Raw genomic sequence first — 27,991 nt, 5'->3', positions numbered from 1 at the left:
TTCCATGTTCTACGTCAGAACGGCGACTCTGTGTAAACGAAGGTCTTGCGGATTTGGAACGACATGAGGGTGAGTACTTAATGACAGAAATGTCATTTTTTGGTGAACTTTAAGGTGACATTGTTACATTGTAATTACTCAGATACGTACGGTTAGGGTTTGGTTTAAAGTTAGAAAGCATATTTGCTGTTATTACTATAGTAAGTACAAGTAGTAACTATAGCTACATCACCTTAAAGTAAAGTGTTACCAAAGTTGTTGGTGTTTTACTGCTTGTAGTGTTCATATCACCTGGGGCCATAGATTTCATCCTAAAAGTGTATGCACAAAAACTATATTTTGCGTATGCACAAAGGTTTTCAGATTTATAAAACCTTGCCTACACCAGAACCTGCACAAAATTCCCCGGTCAGCGGAAGATTGTGCATACATGCATCTCTACCCCGTCTCCTCCTCGAAATAACCATATGGAGCTTACATTTTACTATGCATAACGTCATCTGCATATCATTTCCATGCATATTCATCCACCATGTTTAATGGGACAAGACATTTAGGGAAATATGAGATACAGACTATGTGCCGCCACTAAAAATCATTCAGTATCCTTGCCTTGTTTTAGAATAAATAAATCAAAATTGTATAAAATACATTTCAGAGAAAGAGTTATTCTCCATCTTTTCCACTGGCTATATAGTATTTATAATTACTTTAAACAAATCAAATTTATGCAGTTTTGCCAATAATGTAAACATATATTTTAGGATGTTTATATATTTTTAATTGAAACAGATAGGCCTTACTTTTTTTTTTTTGTAAGGGCTTACTTTCATGAAATTTCAGTGATGAACTCTGTTAATGAGAGTGGCATATTTAATCTAAATGTGTATATCAGATGTAAAACAGAGTTTAAATCATTCTGTTTTCTTCATTACTTCGCTCACTCCAGTAAAAGATCTCCATATGGTGCACACACATTTACGCCTAGTTTATTTTTTATAAATGTGCATGGAAAATTGTGCAGTTTTTTACGCACATATCTGGACGTTTGTACATCAGGCTCCTGGAAACTGTTTTGAATCGTATGTCTATGTTTTGTGGTTTTTTCAAAAATATAAGTAAAGGAACATTTTTCCTATGAGCCTAGGTTGGATTTAAAACTTCAGATCTGGGAACATTTCCCACATGTTCCTCTACCTACATTTTTTGAGATGGATTAAAGTGAGTGCCATGCTTTTTTTTTTTTTTTAAATGTTCTCATATTTTTTTAAAGTCATGAAGCCGTCCAAATCATGCATCCAATATTGGCGAGGAATAGGGTAGTGTGGCTTGTCAGTCTAAAGTTTTGTTTAAATATTGTAAGCGTGAAGCCCCCTTTCTGGTTTTACATTTATAGCGTGTGACAGGCTGATTATTACATTATCACAGTCCAGCGGAATTCATGGCTGAAAAGACAGCAGTTTTCCCATGAAAGTGACAAAACTCCATGCAATGTCAAATTTGTCTGAGAAGTGTTTGGCAAAAATGCGTCAGCAGACATCCCAGATAAGATAGATGGAGAACATTTGTCAGCGAGACTTAATATGGTAACGTCTGCTTTGTTAAATCTGTTTACAAACATTTTTAAAGTCATTTAGCATTTAATGACCGAATCAGCACGTACACATGGGGCACTAACACAGCAGTTCATCACATCTGGAATAACGTAAACAAAATAATATTAACTGAAACAACTTTGGAAAGTTACTGTAAACAATTGAGCTTATGGACAAAATTTTTTGCATGAATTTCTAGACTCTATGGACAAATGTTTTTGCATGCATTTCTAGACTATAAATTTGATATTTGTTGTGCTTTTATGTTCAAATAGGTACTATGAATAAATCATTTTTGGCTTTTAAGTATGATGTGGAAACTCAGATGTGATTTAAAACACTCACAGCTGTCGACTGTGGCTTAAAATTCATCTGGTTTCAATCAATACAAACAAATTATCACCTGAAAACACCATTTAATCTTAATCAAAGCTTTGCTGACATGACCACACAGCCTTGCAGGACTTCTGTTCCTCTGTGGGAAGACATCGGGCTCCTGTGGTATAACATTAAAACTGCCGTCTATAGGCTGCAGGAAGAAACCTTTACTTTGACATTGAAATAACAGGAGAACATGGTCAATGTTTATCTATACCATGTGTAATAATAGGGTCTAATGCCCCAGTGGCTCATCTTTGTAGGCTTGTGTTTGTCATTCTGCTCAGCTGGGCTCTGCAGGAGTGTGAGAGATGAGCTGCGGATGGCCACACCGCTGCCTTGGCTCCATACGCTTCTTCTTGTCTGTTTGTTTCTCTTGGCTTCCCATCCATTTATTCTGTCGGTGTTTAAATCTGTGTATTCAAACTTATATTGCAGGTGGGAGTTCGTTTTTGGCCAGTTCAGTCCTCCGTCTGTAAAAACAAGAGTTGAAAACTGTAGCTGTTGGCTCTGCCAGAGTAGAATATCAGCCTGTGGGATATTATTGGTTCACCAGTACGTAAGTTTTCAAGTTCTAAATTAAATGAAGGAAAAGGGATGCGTAAAAAATGAATTTATGTTCCATCAAAGTGCAAATACTTGTGGTTAATAAGGCCATTTAAGACTTAGGCTAAATATTACAACACTCAGAAGTCATAAAAGTATTTGCTAATCAAACAACAATTTAAAAATCTTTTTTTACAGTGTGCTCAGTGTGCCTTCCAAAAAACACATTCGATTTCAATGCCTAAAAATAATCTCAGGGGTCTCCTTGGTAATCCCCCTCCCACATGTTTGCTTGACTGAGTTTAAATGGATTTTAGATGCCAGAAAGTCATTTTTGTTTGTTTGTTTGTTTGTTTTGATTTCTAATGGGCATGAAATCAAAAATCTGTAAGTAATGTTCTACTTCCTGGAGAGTGGGTCTAAGCAACCTTATTCTGTAAAAATATTTTCCTTTTACCCCATCATAAGCAAATGTTGACTACCGAACACGTCTATGCTACTGTGATCAGAGTTCACTGCCTTGTCAAGTTTAGAAAGATGTACTCTACAGGAAGCCACTCACCGCTGTTGTCAAGTCATTCATATTCCGTTTCCTGTTTTGATTGTGAGAGTGATTATATTTTATGCCTAGGACATCAATGTTCATAGCACACAGGGTTATAGACCTTTGGGATTTTTGTTTTTCCCAAAAACAATGCAGTACTTTAAGAATGATGACTTTACAAGTCTTTTTCACGGTATTCACACACTGATTGAAAGGAAAGCCTTTGTAAAACTGGACAGAACTTAGAAATATAATATAATGTAAATACAATAGAAATATTTTGAAGTTTAAGCTAGAAGAATAAGCGGACATGATTTACACTCCGTTCAGCAAACCTAAGTGTTGCACTCACATCTGTTTATGTAGAAAGACCATACTGATGAATGTTTTATGGCTATGGTAAATGAAGCATTGGTGCTTGTCATAGACACATAATGTATTCTGTCATATTTAATGTAATTCTCATAGCATGCAGTGACATCTTCCATCTGCCTCTTGACAGAACTGAAACATTTGCAGAGCATCACCCTGTAAATTTCTGTAGACCCAGAACTTAAAATGTTAGGATATATGACAAAAACAAGTGCTTAAAAGCTCTGAAACATTTGTTCTGTATTACAAATTCATGGCAGACACAGTAAATATCTACAATAGGCTACTACTTCTGTGTGACATTTAATTCAGATGTGCTCCACCAAATGTAATGCCTCATGTGAGGCTTTATTCAAATTTGGTGCAAAGCTATCCAAGAAAGACTCATTTTAAATATCAAATCTTATTAGATAACCTCATCATGGAGAGCAGGAACCGTTATGGTTAGGATTAGGGTTCGATCAATAGTCTGAAGGCAACAGCTCCCTTCAGACAGAGAGTCTAGGGTTGCTTCCAAACATGGACTCAGAGGTTAAAGGATTAGTTCACTTTCATATAAAATTTTCCTGATAATTTACTCACCCCCATGTCATCCAAGATGTTCATGTCTTTCTTTCTTCAGTCGAAAAGAAATTAAGGTTTTTGATGAAAACATTCCAGGATTATTCTCCTTATAATGGACTTCAATAGTGTGCAAACGTTTGAAGGTTTGAAACGTACATTTACATTTTTTTTCGAAAATAACCGATCGTTTCGCTAGATAAGACCCTTATTCCTCCTCTGGTATCGTTTAAAGCCCTTTGAAGCTGCACTGAAACTGTAATTTTGACCTTCAACCGTTTGGAGGACATTGAAGTCCATTATAAGGAGAATAATCCTGGAATGTTTTCATCAAAAACCTTAATTTCTTTTCGACTGAAGAAAGAAAGACATGGACATCTTGGATGACATGGGGGTGGGTAAATTATCAGGAAAATTTTATATGAAAATGAACTAATCCTTTAAAAGAGAAATTTCTTTCAATTCATTTCTAAAGAACTCTACTGAAGAGCAATGTGTAATGAAGACCATGCAAAACTGTTGGTCTGTTGGCCTGGTGTTTTCCATTATTTTGACATGAATGCTTGCGTAATCTACACTCAAAAAAATATCTCTTTGGTTGAACATGATCTAATCATGGACAGTGGTTCCACATGATTGAAGCAAGTAAAACCAAATAGAATCAACCATGTACAACTAACTAGAATCAGTGGTGTTCATTTAACTTGAATGAATGATTTTAGTTCAACTTAAATAAATGGTTTTCATTTAAATTGACACTCAAATAATCATACAAGTAGTGCTTCCTGTTTAATCCTGTGACATAACAAACTAAAATGAACTTTTCTTTACACGTGATGTTTGATGTTGGCAGTTCAGAAGTGATACTGGTTTCATCCAGAGCTCTACCATAACGGTTGTTTTATTATTAAAGCAATTTGAATTTTTGTTAGCAAGTCCTCAACTCAATCACAAGCTCCACACTTTACCACAATGGTAACCCCTAAAACCACTAACATAACATAAACTTTTAAATACCAATATAATAGAACATTGAACATTAACAAGTCTCTCCATTTTCTCATCTTGCTTAAAAATACATACAAAAACACTTTATTTCAACATTTACTCTCCCAATTCAGCCTCTTTGCAAAGCATGATGGGAAGTGAAAGTCCTGTTTGATTGGGTTACTTGATTTAAACATGTTATTTCAAAATGAAAGCATCAAGTTAAAGGATTAGTTCACTTTCAAATGAAAATTAGCCCAAGCTTTACTCACCCTCAAGCCATACTAGGTGTATATGACTTTCTTCTTTCTGATGAACATAATTGAAGAAATATTAATAAATATCCTGACGCATCCAAGCTTTATAATGGCAGTGAAGAGGGTTCACGAGTATGAGCTGAAGAAAAAGTTTAACATCCATCCATCATAAATATGTACTCCACACAGCTCCGGAGGGTTAATACAGGCCTTCTTAAGTGAAGCGATGCATTTGTGTAAAAAAATATCTATATTTAAACAAGTTATGAAGTCAAATATCGAGCTTCCGCCAGACCGCCTTCCGTATTCAACGTACACAGAAAATGTAAACCTCTTGCAGTTCATAAAGTTTATGCTACGTCATGCGCCTTCCCTATTCAACTTACGGAAAAAGTGTAATTGACGCAACGCCAGTTTACACTTTCTTCGTAACTTGTATACGGAAGGAGGTCTGGTGGAAGCTCAATATTTGACTTCATAACTTGTTTAAATATGGATATTTTTTTACACAAACACATCACTTTGCTTCAGAAGGCCTTTATTAACCACCCAGAGCTGTGTGGAGTATGTTTATGATGGATGGAAGCTTTTTCTTCAGCTCATACTCGTGAACCCTATTCACTGCCATTATAAAGCTTGGATGCGTCAGGATATTTATTAATATTTCTTCAATTATGTTCATCAGAAAGAAGAAAGTCATATACACCTAGGATGGCTTGAGGGTGAGTAAAGCTTGGGCTAATTTTTATTTGAAAGTGAACTAATCCTTTAAGTCAAAGAGTAACCGTTTCAAATCAATTTAACATGAAGCAATCTCATTTGAACCAGAAACCTGCAAAATGGTGTTAAATCAAAATAAACTGTTCAAATAAAGTGAACAGCATAAAAAACCTCTGGTTATCGCTGTCTTTAGTTTATGTCAGTGGTCTCAAACTTAATTCCTGCAGGGCCACAGCACTGCACAGTTTTGCTCCAACCCTAATTAAACACACCCGATCCAGCTAATAAATGGCTTCAGGATTACTAGAAACTTCCAAGCAGGTGTGAGTTGGAGCTGTTTGGAGCTAAACTCTGCAGGGCTGTGGCCCTCCAGGAATTGAGTTTGAGACCATTGGTTTATATTTTGTCACTTAGACAGTTAGCCATATGCTTAGGCTTTGTGTTACGTTTAGTAAACCTGGAAATACCAATTTAGTATGGTAAAAATTCCTGCATTGATCTCATTACACGTGTTTTAACTGTCAGTCTTCGTTTTATCACCAAAGTCAATCCTTGATTTTTCCTTTTCATTGATTTGTCACAGCTCATGCTATAGGTTTTGACTGTTCCTTTCATTAAGGGAACATGCTTCATTACTGATTCATAGCCAGTATCTGGTTTTTCAGGCTTTTAAAAAACATAGTAAATGCTTTTCTGTAGAATGTAGGTTTAGAAAATAATAGCAGACAGTTTGAGTTAAATGTTTGGGTATTAGCATGTTAAATGTCCTGACAAGTGTGGCATGATGCCAAAGACTTGTGCAAGCCCCATCACATTTCTTAAAATGTAGATGCTGTGGTTTCATAACTAACTAACTTTTTATTTTATTAATTACCATTGGTGTTTCTGACATACTGTTTAATAGCACCTCTGGCCCAAAACACTTATCCTACAAGCATAATGTATCCTGTTTACAGGCCATTAAACTGTCTCTAAGGCAAAGTCACAGTATCTGGAGGAAGCAAATAAACTAATACATAGTTTTAGGTAAAGCAGTTGAAATTAGGCAGTCTGGTACTGTAAATTACCTTTCAAATCCTGATCAATTGTTGCATAGAATCTGAATTCTGGACCACCACTGAGCCATGACAGAATTCACCTGGCTCTATTCAGAACTGTTCAGTCTCTATAGACAGCCACACTGGCAGAACAACTGTATTAGTGGCTGCCAGCTGCCGCTGACTTTAGCAGGCTCCAGTCTGGCTCATACATGATCCATAAAATCACAACATAGAGCCAAATGCACTGGCCGGGAGGTTCCTTACATTCTGTCTTTATTGGTATAGCACTTCAAGGTCATGTGAGTTACAACGAGAGTGTTTTCTCTGCATGTGCACTGGCCGTTTTGAGACATAAAGATGCAATACTGCTGCAACAGTCAGTTACATGATTACAGATTATGTCTATAATTGTCATGACAGGGATTTGGCAACCTCGCATGTGAATTATGGTTTAAGAGATGTTATACACATGGGTCCTAATCAACTTTGTGCTGAGCTAGTAATAGACTACATTGCAAATGGTAATGATATTGTATATCATGCTGCTCTCCGGAGAGCGTCACCATTCTGAAAGTCTCCAAAAGGGGGCAGTGTAGCTTTCGGATAAACAGCAATTTTCTTTTACCTGCAAATTACATCTACATTTCATTTGCGGATCCTTGAATAAATGCAGATTAATCATTGCTTTTGTTTGTGGAAGCAGCTCTTTTGTCTGATAGCTGTAGTTGATGGCAATTAAACTGTTCGGCTGTATTACACTCTTCCACACAAAAAGCTGTTCATTTACACTCATTAATCTCCCTGACAAATCAGTCCAATGACAGAAGCCTGGCTCATTACAGTCTTCCATGACTCTCTTTTAATCCAAGACTCTAGAAATCCGCCCACAGCTAATTGACTCATTTATCATCACTATCTGTAATGTGACTGGGGCAAGATGAGGTGCAATTGAGAATAAACGTACAGCATCTCTATAGAATCAACTTGTTAGAGTTATTCAGTCTGATGGGATTCAATGCTGCAGACATGTTCCAATATTTCTTTGCTATATATACATTTGTAAGGTTTTTTTATACGTCAAGTTCTTTAGAAATACCCCACCACATATTTCTTAAGAACTATTACAAGCAAAGTGAGATTTGCTCCAGCTTTTCTAAAACCCCATTAGTCATTACTGAACAAATACAATAGTCTAGGAGTCATTGGCTGTTCTCTTTCAGGAACATGAGGCAATGTTCAACAAACACCTTCAAACAGAAGTTGAGGTCTACAGAGACCAATTCTGATGGATATGGATAGCACAATTCTGTACAACATCTCCATGCTAATACAGTGCTGTTTCTCATTTAAATTGTGAAATTATTTACTCTTTTTTAAAGAAAATCATACGTATTATTTACTAATTTTAGTAGGTAGTATATTACAATGTAGCTTCTGACTCATAGTGAAATATTGCATTCCACGAAACAGTTCTTAAGAAAAACGACCACAGTGAGAGAAAAGATCTATGGGCTCTTAAAAGCTATTTGTTCACCTCACGGCTAGAATCTCCCCTCCATTTCCTTTTTGTGAGAGATTGATGCTATGCTTTTGACACATGTGGTTTTCCTTAGACTTAGCTAGTCAGGTATAAATGACTTTCGTGAAATATATCCATTTTCTGAAAAGATGACTTTTGAAAAAATGTGTAAAATCTTACTGTGGTTTTCATTATAGCTTTTGGTGTTGGAATGACATGATTCTGGAATGATCTGGAAATGATTAACTTAAAATGTCTGAGAGCACTAGTGAAAATGCTTTTATTTAACATTTTTTGTTACAAATTATTAATTTGAAAGAACAGTTTGATTAAAAAATACATACAAAAATATTCTCTAAAATCTAAATATCTAAAGTATTTTCTTCAAAAATGTAAATTTTGTGTTCACATGCTCAATGTCACATTTTTTGCTAACTTTATAAAAGTTGGATTTAGATGTGTCTTAACTTAACATCACAACCTTTTTCTGTTTGTATATGTTTTATTTTATTTTCCAGGTTTAAATTAGATTTTGAATCCCAGATTTTCAGTGTAGTCTCAGACTTTTAAACCACACAGTATCGATTGCATTATTATATATTATATATTTTTAATATCCATTAAAGTGCAGTGAAGGTTGTTAATAAGTACCATTTCTGCAGTCATCAGTGTATGAAATTATAAATGTTATTGCTTTAAGATGACTTTTATAGTGCTTGCGTTTATTTGACTTCATTATTTATATTCCATTTGTCAGAAGAACAGATGTCTTCATTTTAAAGCAAAGCCATGACTGACATATTGATGAGCTTACCATCTTGCACAAGAGCTGTAATGATTTCCTGCGTTCTCCAAAAACAGAGCAAAAAAAGGGGCAAAAAAATAACCACAAAGTCAGAAGGTGCAGGAGCACCCCTTGTTAATACGGACAGGGAACGTTTCAGATTCCTCTGGTGTCCTTCAACTCAACCTACAGGGATGTTAAGAAGGGGATGTGGTGCACTCCTCTGAACTGGAGTAAATCAGAGCTGAGAAATGCATGTATGTGCACCCTATGTGCTCATCTGGCTCTCATGGATTCTTATAATCCTAAGAAGCTCTAAATGTGATAGTTTGAGGTTTAACAGAGATTCATAGTAGATATGCAATGTCTGCTCTTGTTGAAAGTCCTGATAAAACACCACCAATTTGTTTTATATGGTGATCTAATAGATCCCAGCTGCAGGGTATTATCCTTGTGTGTCCTTCACAAGGACATACTCATCACCACGGCAGGCTCTCCAGTCATCCACTTGTGGCTTTTTCTAATCCAGCTGAAGTGCAATGAGGGCCCCACAAAAACACCATGGTTGTCAGGCTCTATCTCCACTCATAGAGTTTTATGGAGCGCTGCTCAGAGGAACAAAGAACGGAGCAATCAGAAATAATGAGAGGGGCTCAGGCCCGTTACTCACTAAAGCTGCATGAGGATCACCCAGAGAGCAAATCAAGGGGATTCGAACACAGGGCCAATCTAGTGTGCAAGTTGTCCTGATACACCCGATGCACTTTGCTGCAAAGGGGTGCTATTCAATTTTTAGCAATTAATTATGGTACATGTTAAATATATTTTATTAATATCGTAAGTGCACACTTTAATTTTGAAGAACCCCCTCCCCCACATTTAGTTAAGTTAAAGCATGCACTTAAGGTATGAATGAAATGTTTAACATAATTATTATTTTACATTTGTATTAATCAAGATATTTATTTATTTATTTCACACTTCATATTTTTCTTACTGAAAATACTGTATATAGCAGCCCATATATTTTAGGAAGATGCATTGATGCAAATGTTAGCAACCATATTCACAGATCATGGTTTGTTATTTTGTTGGATTTGTTTTGCAGAACAGTTTTTTTTCCCCATTGTATTTCATTTCAAGTTTTGCATAACAGCATGAACTATGACTTCAGTTTCTAGTAAAAAGATTACTTTCTTTTTTACTTTTGTTTAACAGGAATCACTTCTCTTTCCCAGTATGAAATGACTCATCAGATAAGCCGCCTGAGAGCCATCCGAATCCCTGCGTACCCAGAGGGACTCATGGGTAATTTACTCTGTGATCCTGTTGGATGGGAAATGGCAGAGATGAAATAGGTTATTTAGCCCAGGATCAGTTATGATCATACCATCTTAGTGTGATATAGCTGTGTTTGGGAGAAGATCACAGCAATAGACTATAACAAGAACAGTTTGTGATGGTGGTACTGACTCACTGCCGGAGTTGTGTGGCTCCCTCTCAAGCATGAAGCTACACAGACTCCACTGATGCTCCTCCTGTCATCAGCCGATGCCACCTCTCCTTTGACCTCATTTATCTTCTCCCTCCAAAGGCGAAGGTCAGTGAGTCCTATTCCTGCATCCTCTCAGCATTTCTCATGGATGATCAATGAAATATATTCCTGTTACTAAACCAGTGGAGTCTGAATGTAGCGCAATATTCAGTTTGTTAAGGTTTTTTTTTTTTTTTTTTTTTTGGATGCACATAATTTTTAAAAAAATGCAATTTCCTCTGCAACCACATAGTGTCAGTGTTGCATGTCAACTTTGTTAAACGCATGAAATGCCTTACTAATCATGTGTCTCAAAGCATAAAGCTTAGGTGTTTTTAGATTTATAGTTCAAAATATTACATGTTGACAGTTTGAAACCAAATTTTGTGTTTTTGTATGAAGGTACCTCCGAATGAAAGATTAGGTTTCAAGGAACAAATTAAGAGATGACTAAGCAAATATTTAGACTACAGTGCTTATCTCTTGTTACAAAGTCAATATGAAAGTGATAAAATGGGCATTATACACACTACACTGTTCAACAGTTTGCCATTAATAATTTTTTTTAAAGAAATCCTAATTCAGCAAAGATGCATTAAATTGATCAGAATGATAGAAAATAGATTAATAATATGACAAAAGATTTGGCCTGACATCAAAATCTTATTCATTTATCTTTTCCAGCTTTATTTACAATTTTTGCCTTACAACATCAAAGTAATGAAAGAAAAAGCAACAATTCTGAAAATTAATTAAAAACTAGAAAAACAGGGTTGGAAAAGTAAATTAGGGAAAAGTTCCCTAATTTAATACTTCGTAGAGCCACCTTTTGCTTTAATTACAGCCATTAATCTTTTTGGATATGTCTGTACTAGCTTTGCACACCTAGATTGGGGAATATTTGCCCATTCTTCCTTGCAGAATTGCTCAAGTTAGTCAAATTTTGTGGTGAGTGGCAATGGACTGCTCTCTTCAAGTCCATCCACAGATTTTCTATAGGATTCAAGTCAGGGCTCTGACTTGGCCACTCAAGGACATTCACCTTCCTATCCTTAAAGGGATGGTTCACCCAAAAATGAAAATTATCCCATGATTTACTCACCCTCAAGCCATCCTAGGTGTATATGACTATCTTCTTTCAGACGAACACAATCCGAGATATATTTAAAAATATCCTTAGTCCTCTAAGGTTTATAATGGTTGTGAATGGAAGGCCAAATTCTGAAGACAGAAAAAAATGCATCCATCTCCTCTGCACCTCCGCGTACGTCATTGCGTCAGGTCAAAAGGTTGCTCTTCCGCCCAAATTGACGTGCGCAGTATGCGTACGGTCGTCCGCCAGAAGCTCGTTATTTGAATTATAGTTTTAAATATGGATATTTTTCTTACAAAAATGCATCCCTTCGCTTCAAAAGGCCTTTATTAAACCTACTGACTCGTATGGATTCATTTTTTCTGTCTTCAGAATTTGGCCTACCATTCACAGCTGTTATAAACCTTGGAGGACTAAGGATATTTTTAAATATATCTTGGATTGTGTTCGTCTGAAAGAAGATAGTCATATACACCTAGGATGGCTTGAGGGTGAGTAAATCATGGGATAATTTTCATTTTTGGGTGAACTATCCCTTTAAGCCATTGCGTTGTTCTTTTGGCGGTATGTTTAGGATTATTGTCGTGTTGGAAGGTGAATGACCTACCCATCTTCAGCTGTCTAGCAGAGGGACACCAGTTTTTCTCAAGAATTTGGATGCACTTGGCAGCATCCATTTTCCCTTCAATCCTGACCAATCGCCTAGTCCCAGCTGAATAGAAACACCCCCACAACATAATGCTGCCACCACCAGGCTTCAGTATTATGGTGTGTTTTGTTTGCTTTTTTGCCAAACATAGCACTGAAAGAAAGAAGCCTTTCCTGGAAAAGTCCCACACTCAGTCTCATTTGTGCCATGCAAAAACACACCTGGAAGACTCTGATGCCATCTGGCAAAAGGTGCTTTGGTCTGATGAAAACAAAATTGACCTTTTTGGACTGAACTCCAAGCGATGTTAGAAACAAAACTTTTTTTTTTTCTTTTTTTTTTCAAAAATTCACAGAGAATTTTTCCAGGCCTTTGTGCATGTGATTGTGTATAGCATAAAAAAATAGAAAAAAGGCAGCAGTATTTTAGTGATCAGTCATCATGATAATATTGACTTAAAGTACAAAACCTTCTAAAAAATAAGAATTTTCTTCACTTTGTGTTGCAACAAAAGCAAAGGTCTTTCTGAATGCAGAGAAGTTTGATGTTGAACAAGAATACATCTCATGAGATGTTTATGAAGCGAGATAAAATTGCCATTGTAATCAAGATTAAATGTAACCCAGTAGGCCGTGATGAATAACAGATCCATGGCAGAGATCTCATTATAGAATGGGAAATGAGGGGGAGTCCAGAAACACACATTAAACAATATGGTTCATCTACACTTAGTTACATTTTCTCTTATAACTTATTGCAAATCATCAGTTGTTTTATCTAAATATCATATTTTAACTTAATTTCTACAAATCATGATTGAACCACTGCTGGCAAAACACAGTGTTCTGACCTCTTGTTATTTCAACAGTGGGTTGGGAAATTCCAACAGTCCACAGCGATCCCTCACTTATGATTAATACAGTTACACATTGGGCTGTCTGATGAAATGTTATGTTATAGCTGCCTGCCATACCATGACACCATATAAAGCTCATTAACACCGTTGTCACTATCAAATGATTTGCTGTTGATTTGCTGCAGAAGAAGTCTGTCATCTGTGTGCCAGGAAGAAAAATGGCTCTGTGTCATAAGTGATGTTTGTACTTCACTAAAGATAAGATTTTTTTCTTGTTGAGGTAAAGCAATATATCAAGTACCTCAAAAGGCCATCAAATTTCATATATCATTCCCTATGGGAGTCATTCACACCCAGCATGTGTTTATGTATGCATGGGACAAATGAGTAAAAATCATTTCAAGGCCCATAAATGTGATGAACGTGAATGTTTTGAGTGCATGAATTAGGGGTCACTTTGACTCCGCAGCATATGCATTAACCAGTAACCAGTCTGTCTTTATAGCATCACAGCTCAGTGTGGGTCAGCTCTGACTAAAATAATTATTTTATGTCCTTGCAGAAAGAGCCCAGACATATTACAGCCATAAATACAAACCAGACCAAACCAAAACCTAAATGTCAAGTATTTATGTTCTGGGTTCTGGTTTTGTTTTATAGGAACAAGTAATTGATATTTATGTGTTGTGTTGTTGTGGTTATATTTTCATTGTCATAACATCTTCTTTTGTTAAAGTTGTCATGAAATTAAAATTCATCCTATATATTGTCTAAAATACATGTTATTGATCAGTAACACTTTATTTTACAGTGTCCTTGTTACATGTTAGATGTGTTTACTATAGTAATACCAGTAAATTATGCATAATTACATGCAACTAACCCTAAAATAACCTCTGATCATAACCCTAACCCTATAGTAAGTACATGCTGTTAATTAATATTACTTGGTACTTAAACATATAATTACACTGTAACAAGGACATCTTAAAATAAAGTGTAACCCATGTCTTATTATGAACGATGCATCTATGCATGCATTTATTTTTTTTACCTTCTAATTTTAATCAAAATGTCACAACTTGATCCTCCAGTGAAACAAATGTCCTCCATGCAGCTCACATTAAGTTCTGCTTCCATCCAATCGACAACGATGGATAGAACCAAGTACTGCCCTACGTTTTTTTTTTATCTGTTTCACTCCAATGTACATCACAATAAGAAAAGATCTGTTGCTACAGTTACATTAGGGGCTTTAGCACTGGAGGAACCTTTTCATAGTTCCTAGAACTATTGGCTGAAGTACCAGGATTTTGCCGCGTTCGCACCGCAGGAACTAGGAACGATTTTAGTTCTAGGATCTCCTTTTGGGGGAACTAAATTAGCTCCTACTTCAGAGTAGGGTCTAAACCAGCACTATAGGAACTATCAGTGATGTAAGTTTACGCTGATTGGTCAAACGCATGTCAAACACTGGCACCCGGCATTTTTAAAAATCCATATTGAAAACATATTTACTTCACGAACATGGAAAACAGCGATAACGGCATTTACTTACTGTCTGCAGGGTTGTGTTCTTTTCTCCACCTCGATGATATGTAATACTGAAAGTTGTCATAGGAGATTTCGTCTCTTAGCCCCACTTTTTGCTCTTTCAGTCGTGTGAATTATGCGTTTACTTTCCATCTCTGTTACCACGAAACCCATGACACACAACAAACACAGCTCCGATCACAGCATCTTCCATCCACCGGTTTTTAGCGTTTGTAAATGCCACGCTTAAAGACGCCACTGTCAGCCACTTCAGAGTTCCTATTGCCGGTGCGAATGCAACCAGGAACATGGCCCGGGGGAGAAATTAGTTCCCGGGGAACTACACTAGTGGCTAGTTCCTATAATTTAGTTCCTAAAACTATTCGGTGTGAAAGCCCTTATTATGACTTTAAATTACTTTTCCATGCTTTGTAATTTTCATATCAATATCAATTATTTATCAAGTTTTATTCATTTTCTCTGTGAAAACTTACTATGGTACCGTAGACTCTATTTGCGTTATTTAGACAATAGCACACGTCAAATAGCAACATGGAATTTTCTCTAGATCTACTCCTAAAAATATTTTCTCTTGCGCTGCTAATCATAGTCCAGCTTTGAAGCTGTCTTGGTGGTGCTTTGACAGTTTGTGGGTACTGTTGCATTTTGCTTAAATAACAACTTTGCCTTGCTCGGAGCTCAAAATATGTTGTAAGTAGCACAAAAAGATTCATAATATAGGGATGGACAGAGTGGGTATATTTACGTTTTCATCTATTCATTTAGCAGACACATTCATCCAAAGCAACAAACAAATGACATAAGCAGTTCATTGTAAGGAGACTATTATGTTGTCTTGACAAAATCAACATAGTATTATTCCACAAACTGAGGTTTGGGATTTTTCAACATTACAGAGACCAACATTTCTAAACTACTCTACTTTTCAAACTACTCCCACTACAGATCATCAGTCTATTCTGACTAAGTTTACCATGTCTTTCCTAACTTATTGGACTTTCCCGTGCATGGAAGATGATAAAAACAACCCAAAATGAAAGGGCGCATGCTCGTGCAGTGACCAGCAGCGTGGTAGTAACAAATTGCCCCTAAGGGGGACAATAAAGTTTTACAATACAATACAAAATCTCTTGAGACATTGAAGATTTGTAATTCTTATGATTTTCTGTTTTGTTAAAAATGTGATTATCATATATTTTTCTTTGTCTTTGTAAAGCACTGTTGAGTGTTAGAAAGGCTTAGTATAGTAACCACCAGAACATGTTAGTGACTGTGAGAACAGGGAGCAGGAATCACAAACAGAAATGTTTTATATATGCTGTATGTTTAGATGTTAAGGAAAACCTGTACATGCCACATTCTATATATATAAGTGCATAAGTTTGTTATATTACATCACATAATGGTGAGTTAGATTAAAATGTTTGATCATGCTCTTAAACTTGTTTAAAGTGGTCATGGCTGTGAATTCACAGTGTGAATAAAGAATAGCACAGAAATGCACACACATACCTGGAATAAAATGTTGCTAATCTGGAAAACAGTTGACCCAGGCAGAAAACAAAGGTAGCCTTGTTCTAATGTTAGGGGATTTACATTTTTCCTCTAAGCAGGAGTCAACTTGGATATCAGAGTTGTAAATCAGAGTAGAACTCTCCAAGTGTTTGCCAAAATAGCCTATTTCACTCTGGACGATAGGATGTATAGTACAGTGCACAGTATAAATGATTACACCCCCTCTGAACAAATACAAAAGATGTATTTTCTTTATGATCACTAATACAATTCATGAAAAGATGGCAAAACTAAAATGTATTATACATATACATAATAAAAACTGAGAAATATATGTCATTAATAGCCATAAAATAAGTAAATTAGCCAATTTTGTTTAAATTAAGGATCGCAGAAATGAGTACCCTAGATTTAATTCAACAAATGTATAATATTCTAGCACTTAGTATGCCCTCCATAATTTTGAATATACCTTCTTGGCACGGAGTGTACAAGTTCATGACAAACTGTCACATCTGTCCTGTTTAACTTCTGGATAATGAGCTCCTTAAATGCCCTGATCTTTAATGGGGAGTGTTGCTCAACTCGTCTCTACAGAATCCCCCACAGGCGCTCAAGAGTGTTAAGATTTAGTGCAATAAATGTCCACAGAAGGTTTTTCACCTTGGGAGAATGCATATCCTCATTGTCATTGTTGAAAAAATGCCCAACAATGCAGGGAATAATGAAAGGGTAACATCTGTTTCAAGTTTGTGTATTAAATGACACAGTGGTGTGGAAATTCGTGACAGCATTGAAAAAGCACAACTCCCTCACACCTTCAGCACTCATACATCCCTATATAAGAGCTTTACTACCACTGAACTTTACTGTGGGAACCAGGCACTTCTCACTGTATTCCTCCTCTAGCAACACCATAACATTTTGGATGCTGTTAGATCCAAAATGATTGATTTGGTCTCATGAGACCAGAGTATTGATTCCCAGAATCTATATTTTGTAAATATGGGCTTTGGAAATGGCTTTATTGTGCTTTGGCTACAGTAGGTAGTTCCAGTGAGAACAACAAACATGCATGTCATTTCTGCAGACTGCATCTTACTCTGTGAGATAAACATTCACTCTTTTCATAGCTTTTGCTGGCTCTGAGACACTCGCTTGGTATTTCTCCTGCTCTTTGTCTAGCAAAAAAATCCCTCATCACTAAATGAAAGCTTAAAACGAAGGAATTATTTCAGGGGCTTTGTCACAAGTCTATTGTTTTTGAATTTCTGTTACTTTTGCTATATTTTCACACTAAAAACAATGATTTGGTAATCCTCTTGTACCACTGTCCTCTTTTGTGCTATGAAATAAGTCTCCTGACAGTTCTCTCCCAAGTGGTTCCATTGTTGTCAGCATTAAGTCTGAGAATGATTCAGTAGGCTTATATAACACTTTTAATTGTCAAGAAATTACTTCTCTTTAAATGTTTTGGTTCAACATACTTACCTGTACATAAACACCAGAAAACTTACACCAGAAAAAATTTATTTTGTTTCATTTAGTAACTTTTAGGAGGGTGTACTCATTTTTGCTACACAACATTTTATCACCTTGATAAGAAAATCTTATTTTCCTGAATAATTTTGACATGCTTCTTTGGTAATTGATTAAGCAGACTTGCTGGAACATTATATCTCTAAAGAACCCTAATATGTCTAATAAGTAATTGCTGACTTTCAGAAGTTTCAGAGGGGGTGTACTCATTTATGCTGTGCACTGTATATAATGTTGTCTTCTTTAGGGCCTCTGTTAACTGAGAACTGAAGTCATTTCATCTGTTGGTTCCAGAGACCCTCTTTTGTCCCTCGAATGTCCAGGTCACATAAACCTTAAGAATTTACAGTTCACATATGTAATATTTTTTCCCAGTTACTCCCATATCCCCTGTATTTTCTGCTTATTTATGAACAGTCAGGATATATTTTCTTAAAGGATGAGCTGGCCAACATAGTATTTAACCTTGGATACTCTGCACAGAGCCAGAGGAAGTTATGATTTTGATTGTCTCTTTGATAGACCATGAATTTCTCTACAGTTGTGTTTAGTTATGTTGTAACAGCTGTCATGTATGATATGCACATCATGCTGGTGCATTTTGCTGTCCAACAACTCTTTTTTTTAAAGGGTTAGTTCATCCATAAATGAAAATTACGCAACTACCACTTTCAAGGCCCAGAGAGGTAGGGGAGCGCGGGGCACAAACTAACGCGGGGTTAGTTGTAACACATGTGGTTTAAATACTTCCACACGCTAGCATGAAGAAACTTAGCGTATTTATTAGTTGCCATATCGACAATATATAGAGAAACAATTGTGCCAAAATTCAAAAATCTTTGGAAGATATCACTGAACATTTAACAACAGCAAAAGTAAATTTCTTACTTAAAGGTGCTCTAAGCGATGTCACACGTTTTTAGGCCAAAACATTTTTTGTCACATACAGCAGACATCTCCTCACTATCCGCTAGCTGCCTGTCCCCTGAACACACTGTAAAAAAAACGCGGTCTCTGTAGTCGCCACAAGCTCCAAAAACGGCAATAAAAACAAAGTGGTGCAGCCTGGACCAAAAAACATAATAAACATGCTCCAGCCAATAACCAACAAGAATGATTTTAAATGCGCGTTCATGACTGTTTCAGGAGGCACGGAGGGGGAGGAGGAGAAAGAAGGAGGGTCTAGCTAGCATGACATATGTGAGAACCGATCTGAACCGATTTGAGAACCGATGAGCTAATGCTACTGCGCATGCGTGTGTGATCTGAAGCTACAGTAATGACTGTGACAGCACCGGCATCTGAACCGAACTAGTAGGACAACTGATGCTATGAGGGGCCAATCTGGTGAAACCTAAGTTTATTTAATTACAAATAAATCGTAATGGATTATGTATAGTAGTAGATCATGGTTTCAGTGCTGATGAAGACTAATTTATTCACTTTATAACTGTAAAACTTCCTCGTTTGCACATCACTGTCTGTGTGTTTGGATGCTTTAGATGCAAAACTAAATTGTAAGAAACGTTTCAGATTATAATGATGTTTTAGTTGACTGATGTTATGATTACTGACTTTATATATTTGAATGTGTTAAGTGTTTTTTCATCCCGGCCCGCGATAGACGACGCCATTACGTAATTGCGAATTACGCCATTACGTCGGAGCGTAAAAGAACCGGTGAACCGGTTTTTTCAACCGGTTTATTGAAACGAACTGTCCGAAAGAACCGGTTCGCGGAAAAGAACCGAACTTCCCATGTTTGTGTGTGTGTGCGTGCGTGTGTGTGCGTTTGTGTGCACACGTGTGTTTGTGTTTGTTATAAATGCAATTACTTGGTTTTGTTTAACTCTGAAACATGAAATGTGGAGTTATCTGTTTTTTGCCAAAAAACGACTTTTGGAGTAATCTGCTTTTGCTAAAAAACATACTTTCAATGAACTTTAATTTTGTAATTTACCTGTATTTTTTGGAGTTATTATTACTTAATCAAAACAACCCAACTGCAGTTTGATTGATATTACTTGGAATGCACAATAAAAAAAAAAAAAACATGATTTGTGAGAATTAATAAAAATGGAGTTATCTGTTTTTGCAAATGAACTCTTCAAATATTTTTACTTAACTAATCTTGTTACTTGTTAATGTTACTAATTTACCCTGTTTTCCATTCAGCCCAACTTTTTAAACTGTATTTATTTTTTTAATCACAAAAATTGGTCTATTTAGTGTTTGTTTATTGCAAGAAAATAAAAAATCACATAGAAATAATAATAATATATGAGCTTTTAAAAATAATTGTATTGTTTATTGTAGTAATTAATAATAATATTATTATTATAGGATAATAAAATATTTAAAAATACATTATTATTATTATTCATAATATTTAACTCTGTTGTATATTCTAGTTATCGATATTCCTTTGGCACACAGGTGTTATTTATTATTCTGTACAGTTTATAAAAATATGAAGTATGATGAATCAGTCAGTATATTAACCAAAATAACAATGTGTTTTCTCATACGATGCCATAGATATGTGGTTTGAAATCCTAGCAATACTGTAGTCATGTGCGATCAGATTTAATTACACAGACCCTCACTGTGTCATGCCGTCATGCGGCCCCACTGTGGTTCTAATCAATTGTGATCTGTTATGACTGAGAAAAGTCTGACCTTTGACACAGGTAACCAAAGACTGGAAGAGATGGTGTCTGTTCAGTGCGTCTGCTGGAGAATGATTAACATCTGTCTTGTGTCAGGATTGGGCTATGAAAGTACTGCTGCTTTCTCCACCATTAATCATCGGTCCGGGACAGGGCTTATCAAGCAGACGTTTGAGACTCCCTCCATGTACATTTGCTTCGTAAAAACACATCTGACCTTGGGCAAGGACATTTTTGATTAAGTGGCTGATTTGCTGAAGGTAATTTAATTTGAATGCGTCCCTCAGCAGCTGTAAAAGGATGGAGAGTGGAATACCTCCTCATGAAGGTCACACTTGTAACCTGTGAGGGTCCTGCAACATGTGCATAAGTGTGTAACTTATGTGTGTGTCTGTGTGTCTTCCCTCAGGGAACATGACTTATTTGTGCTCTTTGCTAGTCAGGTAATCTTTAACTGTAAACTTTTTCATTGTTTGGTCCACTCACCTTGAATAGAGGTGGAATTTAGCAGGGGGTGGTGAGAGTTTGGGTTTTATTTTTTTCTGTTAGGCTGATTACTAGGGTAAAATCTGCACTGCGATGCAGCCGACGGCACCCTCCAACTCAGGCAAGGAGATTACTAACCATGGGGCTGCGGTGGCGCTGCCATCCTTACACAAAGTTCTGACTTCCTCTCTCAACTACCAATGAATTAACCGTCAAAAGAGAACGTTAACTTTCAGCAAATGTTCTAAAGTAAAAAACGTTTTTATTTCGGCCATGAAGGGCTCAGCTTTATGGGTTATAGTGGAATGTGCCTGCAGAGTTCTTGGCATCTCGACTGCTGCAGGTAGGACTGTCTTTGCTGTTCTTTTGTAGGCCATTGTTTCACTGAAAGTGCTATAAATAACCTTTAAATATAAAAATATGTTGCATCAAGAATGCATTAGGAGCAATTGAAATACGTTACCCTGTGATTGACATTTAGAATTCTGAAATGTGCATTTTGTGCTCATTACCCAACATAACCTGCTTTAAAATGAGGGAAAGAAAGGCACTGTTCCAGTGTTTAGAAAAGGCCCATTTAAGTTGAAATAAAGGGTGAATAAAAAATAAATAAAAATAGTCTGCGTATCGGGATGAATTACACATGACTGAGATTCCTTAAATCCAACAATTACATACACAATATTAAATGCAAACATTCTCCAATAGTAAACTTTAAAACCAAAAGGGGTTTTATTTTATTAAACATTAATGGGACTATGCAAAGCATTAGATCCACATTATTACAATATTCCTTGGCTTGTAAAATGTTTTTGTTTCTTATGTTTCACAAGTATAAAGAAATAAAGTTTCTAATGTAATTTTCAAGGTGTAATATGATGTGAAATGTGAATATAACTAGCCAGTGTTATGAATTACATGATTAGAATACTAAGAGTTTTACTAAATACTAAAATACAAATTTTTAGTAATAAAAAAACTTTATTTAATTCACAAATCTGATGAAAATATTTCAAAATGTTTTCGCGTTGGATAGAGAACTGTATGATTCTCACACATATTGAATAACACATGTATTTTATTTTATTTATTTTTGATTTGTGCATTTGTTTCCAAAACTAGCTCAACAATACTGGCTTTGGGTTTATTTGCCCAGCAGTGTTGTGTGGCAAATCTGACATCTAGTGGCCACAATAAAAATTGCATTCCATTTTTGTGAAAAGTCTAAAGGTTATGCTGCTATTTAAATTCAACTGTTGAAAAATATGTTTTTATGGTAACACTTTAGTTTTGGGGACCAATTCTCACTATTAACTAGTTGCTTATTAACTTGTGAATTACTAGCATATTGGCTGTTTATTAGTACGTATAAAGCACATATTAATGCCTTATTTTGCATGAATATATTCTACATCCCTTAATCCCACCCAATACCTAAACTTAACCACTACAAGAACTACCTTACTAACTATTAATAAGTAGTAAATTAGGAGTTTGAGACAAAAGTCGTAGTTAATAGTGAATAATAGTGAATATGTGTTCCCCAAACTAAAGTGTGACCATTTTTATATATATTTTATATTTAAAAAACACAACAGTTATTAATTTTTACTAAACTAATTACACCAGATTCAGAATAATGATCTATTTCTATTGATTATGATTTCTGCAGGTTAAGTTTAACGTGTGTTTTGTGTGTTTGTGTTGTCAGTGCTTTGTGCAGTGGGTATAGAGACTCAGAGACAGGGGGAGTTCAACAGCTTGGCCGTCTATCTCCTGTGAGTATCTAAAATGAGCTGCTGCAGGACTATAGCACATTGTTATTCATATGAAAGTTCTCTGAGACACGCCTTCCTGTCAGATGTTATTTAATTTTTCCTGCAATGAGCAAATAAAGCCACAATGGGTTTAGATCTAAAAGACTGAATCAGTTTGTTTTCTCATTTTAGAATTGACCATTAGTTTCATGGTCAATTCTAGTGTTGAGTTGTTTTTGATGTCACTCTTAGGGTGATGTTCTGGGACATTGTTCTTAAATGATAAAGCTGGTGAAATACCTTATAGACCTTATTTAGCCTTCTCAGCACTGTGCTCGTTGTGTTCTGTCTCCCGGTTTGTATTTCCACAGCATGAAGTTAAGTTCTTACGGATTTATGAATGAACCGCTAGTTTTAAAATCTTCCCAGCCTATTAACATTTGTTATTACATCTGCTTTAAACTTTACAATGCTCATGATAACTTTAGTTAACTCTAGAATAAGTAAATCCACTTCAGCTAATTACTCTTCGACAGCGAAGCCATAGAAATATACAGAGCTACCGCAAAAACGGAAGTTCAAACACAAAATTCTAAAGATGGCTGCACACTTGTATCTCTGGTGCATGAGGTCTATAGGAACATGGTCACTGAAGGCCACTGTCGTTCCATTTCTAACTATAGCTGGAAATACAGTAGCTTGAGAATTACACACAGATGGAGGCAAATGGGCCTCTTGTCCCAGATTATCTGATCTTTCTGGGCTCACAGCCAGACCAGAGAGGTTCTGCATGAACAACAGGGAGATATTTCCATAGGGATTAAACATTTAACTGGTTGTTCACATGCATGAACGCCTGAATTTCATAAACAGCCTGGAAATTTGTGATCCAATATCTGTTGAATGGTAATGAATATCTAACTCTGGATAAAAAGCACGAAGAGGAACAAGTGTCAACATAAATCCATTTTACTTTATTATGGATTCAGGATATTCAGTGAGAAAACATGTGAGGGGGACTTGATTTGATTATTCAGGAATTGAGTGCATTGTGAGAAGTGGGATTTACATTCAAATCGTTCATAATAAAACCAAAAACATTAATAAAGTAAACATGATTTCATATGGACTTTAAAGTATGATTTGGTACCCCTTTGAACATACTTTCTTCCTAACAAAAAGGAAGAGGAATTTTATAAACCACTGCATTATTCCTGTTTGTATTCCCTACAGGCTTTCCTCGGTGGTGATTATGATTTTTGAAGTCGCCTATTTCATTGATGCTCTGTTGGCGACGTGCCTTCCGTACGTTCAATCAGATTATATGAATCATGTACTTGTGCGATTTTAATCAATGCATGCATTTATTCATATCTGTTTTTCTTGCATGCAGTTGTCCACCCACATGGAAGATTTTCATTCTTTGGAAGAAGATGGCCAACGTTGGAGGTTTCCAGAAATTTCTGTATTACACAATGATGTCTGTGATGTGTTTCCTGCATCCAGTCCTCGTGTGGCATGCTGTAATACCAGGTGCTTTCAATTAATTACATAAATAATATGTTATTGTATTATTTAATTGTATGATAATTGCAAATGATAAGCATTACTGTACATCAAAAACAATGTAAATATATGCTAAAAATGAGTTCTGACAATGTTTAGGAATACACTAGCATACAAGTTAACATGAATTAAGAAACTTTGCCTATTATTTTCCAGGAGTTATGCTGGTAGTGACTGGATTCTTTAACTTCATATTGAGCAAAAAGAAAAAGACAGATCTGCCTAAAGAGTCCAGTGCAACGTATGGTGACCCGGCTCTGTCTTCTGTCTGTGTCACAGACAGGGGGGACACTGAACACACATTCTCTTTCTTCCATGTCATCTCCGGCAAAAGAGCATCTTTTTTTCCTAGCAATAGCCGATTACATGGTCCCACAGACAGGGCTCAGTCAGTGAAGAGTGCCCAACACAAGAAAAGTCAAACAGACACAAGAAATGTGCACTTCATTGAGAGTCTCAGATGTAATGATACTGAATTGGAAGAATACCATGAGGTGGAGCCAGAGGAGACCACATCAGATAAAGCACCAATGATTACACTGTAAATGTGAGTGATTATGGTCTTATTAATCATTGTAGGCATGAGATGCTAAGTGAAACGTTAATACAAATACCTCTTGTATGCCCAATTATTCAAAGACCAAGATTTATTTTTTATGTTGTTCAATTAAAATAGTCATCGATCAATAGAGTTGTTTAGTGTCCATATATATATATATATATATATATATATATATATATACAGTACATTTATGCTACAAATAGTCTTTTATGCTCACCAAGGCTGCATTTATTTGATCAAAAATACAGTAAAACTTTAATATTGTGAAATATTATTACAATTTAAATAAACTGTTTTCTATTTTAAAATATTTTACTTCAGTCTTCAGTGTCACATGATTTTTCGGAAATCATTCTAATATTCTGATTTGGTGCTCAAGAAACTTTTCTCATTATTATCAATGTTGCAACAGTTATTCTGCTTAATATTTTTGTGGAAACTGTGATACATTTTTTTCATGTTTTTAAAAGAACAGCATTTATTTGAAATGAATATAATTGTTTGTAACAGTGTAAAAGTCTTTACTGTCACTTTTGATCAATTTAACGCACTTTAAATGCAATCTGCAAGCAATCACATCATTACCGCATGGCACAAGCTGACTGGCTCTGCTGATCCTGCAGCCAATGAGACTGCTTGATCAACATGGTGGAAGGATGACGGCAAAACCCAAAATACTGATTTGCCACTGGTTCCCTCAAGATTTTCCTATGGGGTTTTTCAGTTCATGAGTAAAATAAGGTCTGTAGTAAGCATAACTTGATGATACTGGAACGTTTTGCTCTACAAATTACACACACCCGTATCGAAAATGCAAATTTTGAAGCTGTTTTTTTTTTTTTTTTTTCTTTAAATAAGTAAAGTTTCTAATAAGTAAATATAAGAACATTATTTGGGGTGTGAGTGTGTGCAGTTTATACGTTATAGAACAATATGTCTAAGTGTCGTCAACTTATGTGTACCACAGAACTTATTATACTCATAAATTGAAAAACTTCATTATAAAACCCATAGGAAAATCTCGAGAATCTTTGCCTTCATCCCTGCACCACTCTATAGTCTGGTTCATTGTTTGCTGTAAGATAGTCCTGCAGCACTATCAGAGTTCCTATGAAACCCTCCACCTCCTCCAGCTCCACCTGCCCACATCTGCTATGTGATTTATGTATGTCTATTCATGCACCAGCAGCATTTCTTACATGTCCACTGCAGCACGTCTGTGTATAGCAGTAACAAGTCTATACTTGTAGCAGCAGCATAACAGATCTAGTTTGCCAACACCAAAAACATTAACATTGCCATATTCAATAATGTGCTAAAATACACTGTAAAAATATTTTGAGTAACCTAAGAAATTGTTTCACGTGGTAACATCTAAAATAATTTGGCTTTATTCAAGTATTATGTAATTTGACTGAATTAACCCTATAAGGGTCAGATCAGGTAAAAATATAGCTCTATAAGGTCTCAACTGCACATTGTCATTGCAACCGTCCAATTGCAAACTTACATAGTTTAAAATGCATTTCAAACATATATATTTCAGGCATTATCTGTTTAAAGTATGTGTCCCATTAGGACACACCTCTACTAGGTCACTATGGTGATGTGCTGCAGGTATTCCCTTGAAAAGGCACAGGCACAAAGAGACTCAGCCCTCAGACTCTGGTTGAGGAAATCACCTGGGACAGATTTTAAAAAAACCAAACATGCATATAATCATCTTTTTTAGAGAAGTGAGCTCCCTAAACAACACAACATTTAAACACTGTCAGTCAAAGAGCTGCCTTTCATTCCAGTCTGTAACCTTAAGCCTGGCTCTCCTGCATCTAGTCTCCATACGTCAATACAATTAAGTGATTCCATTCATCATACTGACCCAGACAAGAGGGTTTTCAGTCTAAAGACTGGACAGCAACCCTCCAGGCGTTATTCCTCTCCATTAACCCGTATGGATGCCTTCAACATCCTGAATACTTGAGTAACATAGGATATGCTGCATACATGCGTTGTTCTTGGTGTACTTTATGGACATTATTACATTAAACAGTAAATTCATTGCACTTGTTGTGTTGTGTTTCTAACTGTGTTAATCAAATAGCTTCAACGTTTTACTGGCATTTGCTAATGGAGAGTCGCAGAGCCGAAATTGTTCAAAAGAACTGGAGTGAAAAATCTATGAGCATCAGTGGGTCAGGCAGTGATTCTTTCTACACCAATAACAAGAATTACACACCCAAATAAACCCAGTAAACCATCATATAGAAATTAACCCAAAAATCTATCTTCCTTTATCTTCTTTGGCTTAAAACTCACCCCTTTTAACTAAAAATGATCAAATACAAAATTAAAGCTATGGGAAATACCCATAAGCCCTTGTGATTTAATGATGTAATTATGTAAACATGGCAACTAAACGGGGGCGTTTAAATAGCCTGTTATTTAGAATTCACAGAGATTTTAGCTCTTAGTATTATCAATGCTGTTTTAAATAGATGTTTTGGGTGAAGTCACCATTAGGATGATTAATGTTCCCTTTAGTAAACTTGGACCCTGCTCAATAAATTTCCATTTGTCTCCACACAGATGAACAGCAGAAGTGCAGTTTTATGTGTACTTCTGTGGGAAGTTACGTTTATCCAGTGTCTAGCCTAGAGTCATAATTTCCTTTCTATATTTAGCATTATAGTATCTTTTCTATATTTGAGCCAGTTGAAATTAAATTATATTTCAACACATAGCTGAGATTAATCTTGAAACTAGCTAGTTTAAATGGGATAGTTCACCCAAAATTAGAAATTCGGTCATCATTTACTCACCCTTGTTTCTTCTTTCTTTCTTCTGTGGAACATAAAAGATTCTTACCGCAGGAGGGGACATTTTGTTCTTTACCAACTAAATTAGCAAA

General features: G+C 35.9%; 1 protein-coding gene across 2 annotated transcripts; it reads left to right on the top strand.

The window, feature by feature from the left end:
• The first annotated feature begins 7 nt into the window (after positions 1 to 7).
• tmem72 (transmembrane protein 72) lies at positions 8 to 27,146 on the top strand. Of its 2 annotated transcripts, none has more exons than XM_051917157.1 (5): positions 8 to 69; positions 22,910 to 22,976; positions 24,189 to 24,260; positions 24,349 to 24,488; positions 24,678 to 27,146. In XM_051917157.1, the coding sequence occupies exons 3-5, from the start codon at positions 24,208 to 24,210 to the stop codon at positions 25,064 to 25,066; spliced, it is 582 nt and encodes a 193-aa protein (XP_051773117.1). In that variant the 5' UTR covers positions 8 to 69; positions 22,910 to 22,976; positions 24,189 to 24,207; the 3' UTR covers positions 25,067 to 27,146. The 2 variants fall into 2 exon arrangements, with proteins under 2 accessions (XP_051773117.1, XP_051773115.1); XM_051917155.1 differs by lacking the exon at positions 8 to 69 and adding an exon at positions 20,515 to 21,541.
• Positions 27,147 to 27,991: the final 845 nt, after the last annotated feature.

This window comes from Ctenopharyngodon idella, chromosome 13 (genome assembly GCF_019924925.1).
Source record: "Ctenopharyngodon idella isolate HZGC_01 chromosome 13, HZGC01, whole genome shotgun sequence".
Classification (NCBI taxonomy): domain Eukaryota; kingdom Metazoa; phylum Chordata; class Actinopteri; order Cypriniformes; family Xenocyprididae; genus Ctenopharyngodon; species Ctenopharyngodon idella.
The sequence above is the reverse complement of the archived record's forward strand: the minus strand, read 5'-3'. Positions and strand labels throughout refer to the sequence as shown.

Bases quoted from the DNA above. Each gene is read 5' to 3' on its own strand.
- tmem72 (XM_051917155.1), top strand. From the start codon at position 21,472: ATGAAGGGCTCAGCTTTATGGGTTATAGTGGAATGTGCCTGCAGAGTT. The intron at 21,542-22,909 runs GTAGGACTGTCT...TTGTGTTGTCAG, and splicing joins TGGCATCTCGACTGCTGCAG to TGCTTTGTGCAGTGGGTATA. The intron at 24,261-24,348 runs GTACGTTCAATC...TCTTGCATGCAG, and splicing joins CTGTTGGCGACGTGCCTTCC to TTGTCCACCCACATGGAAGA.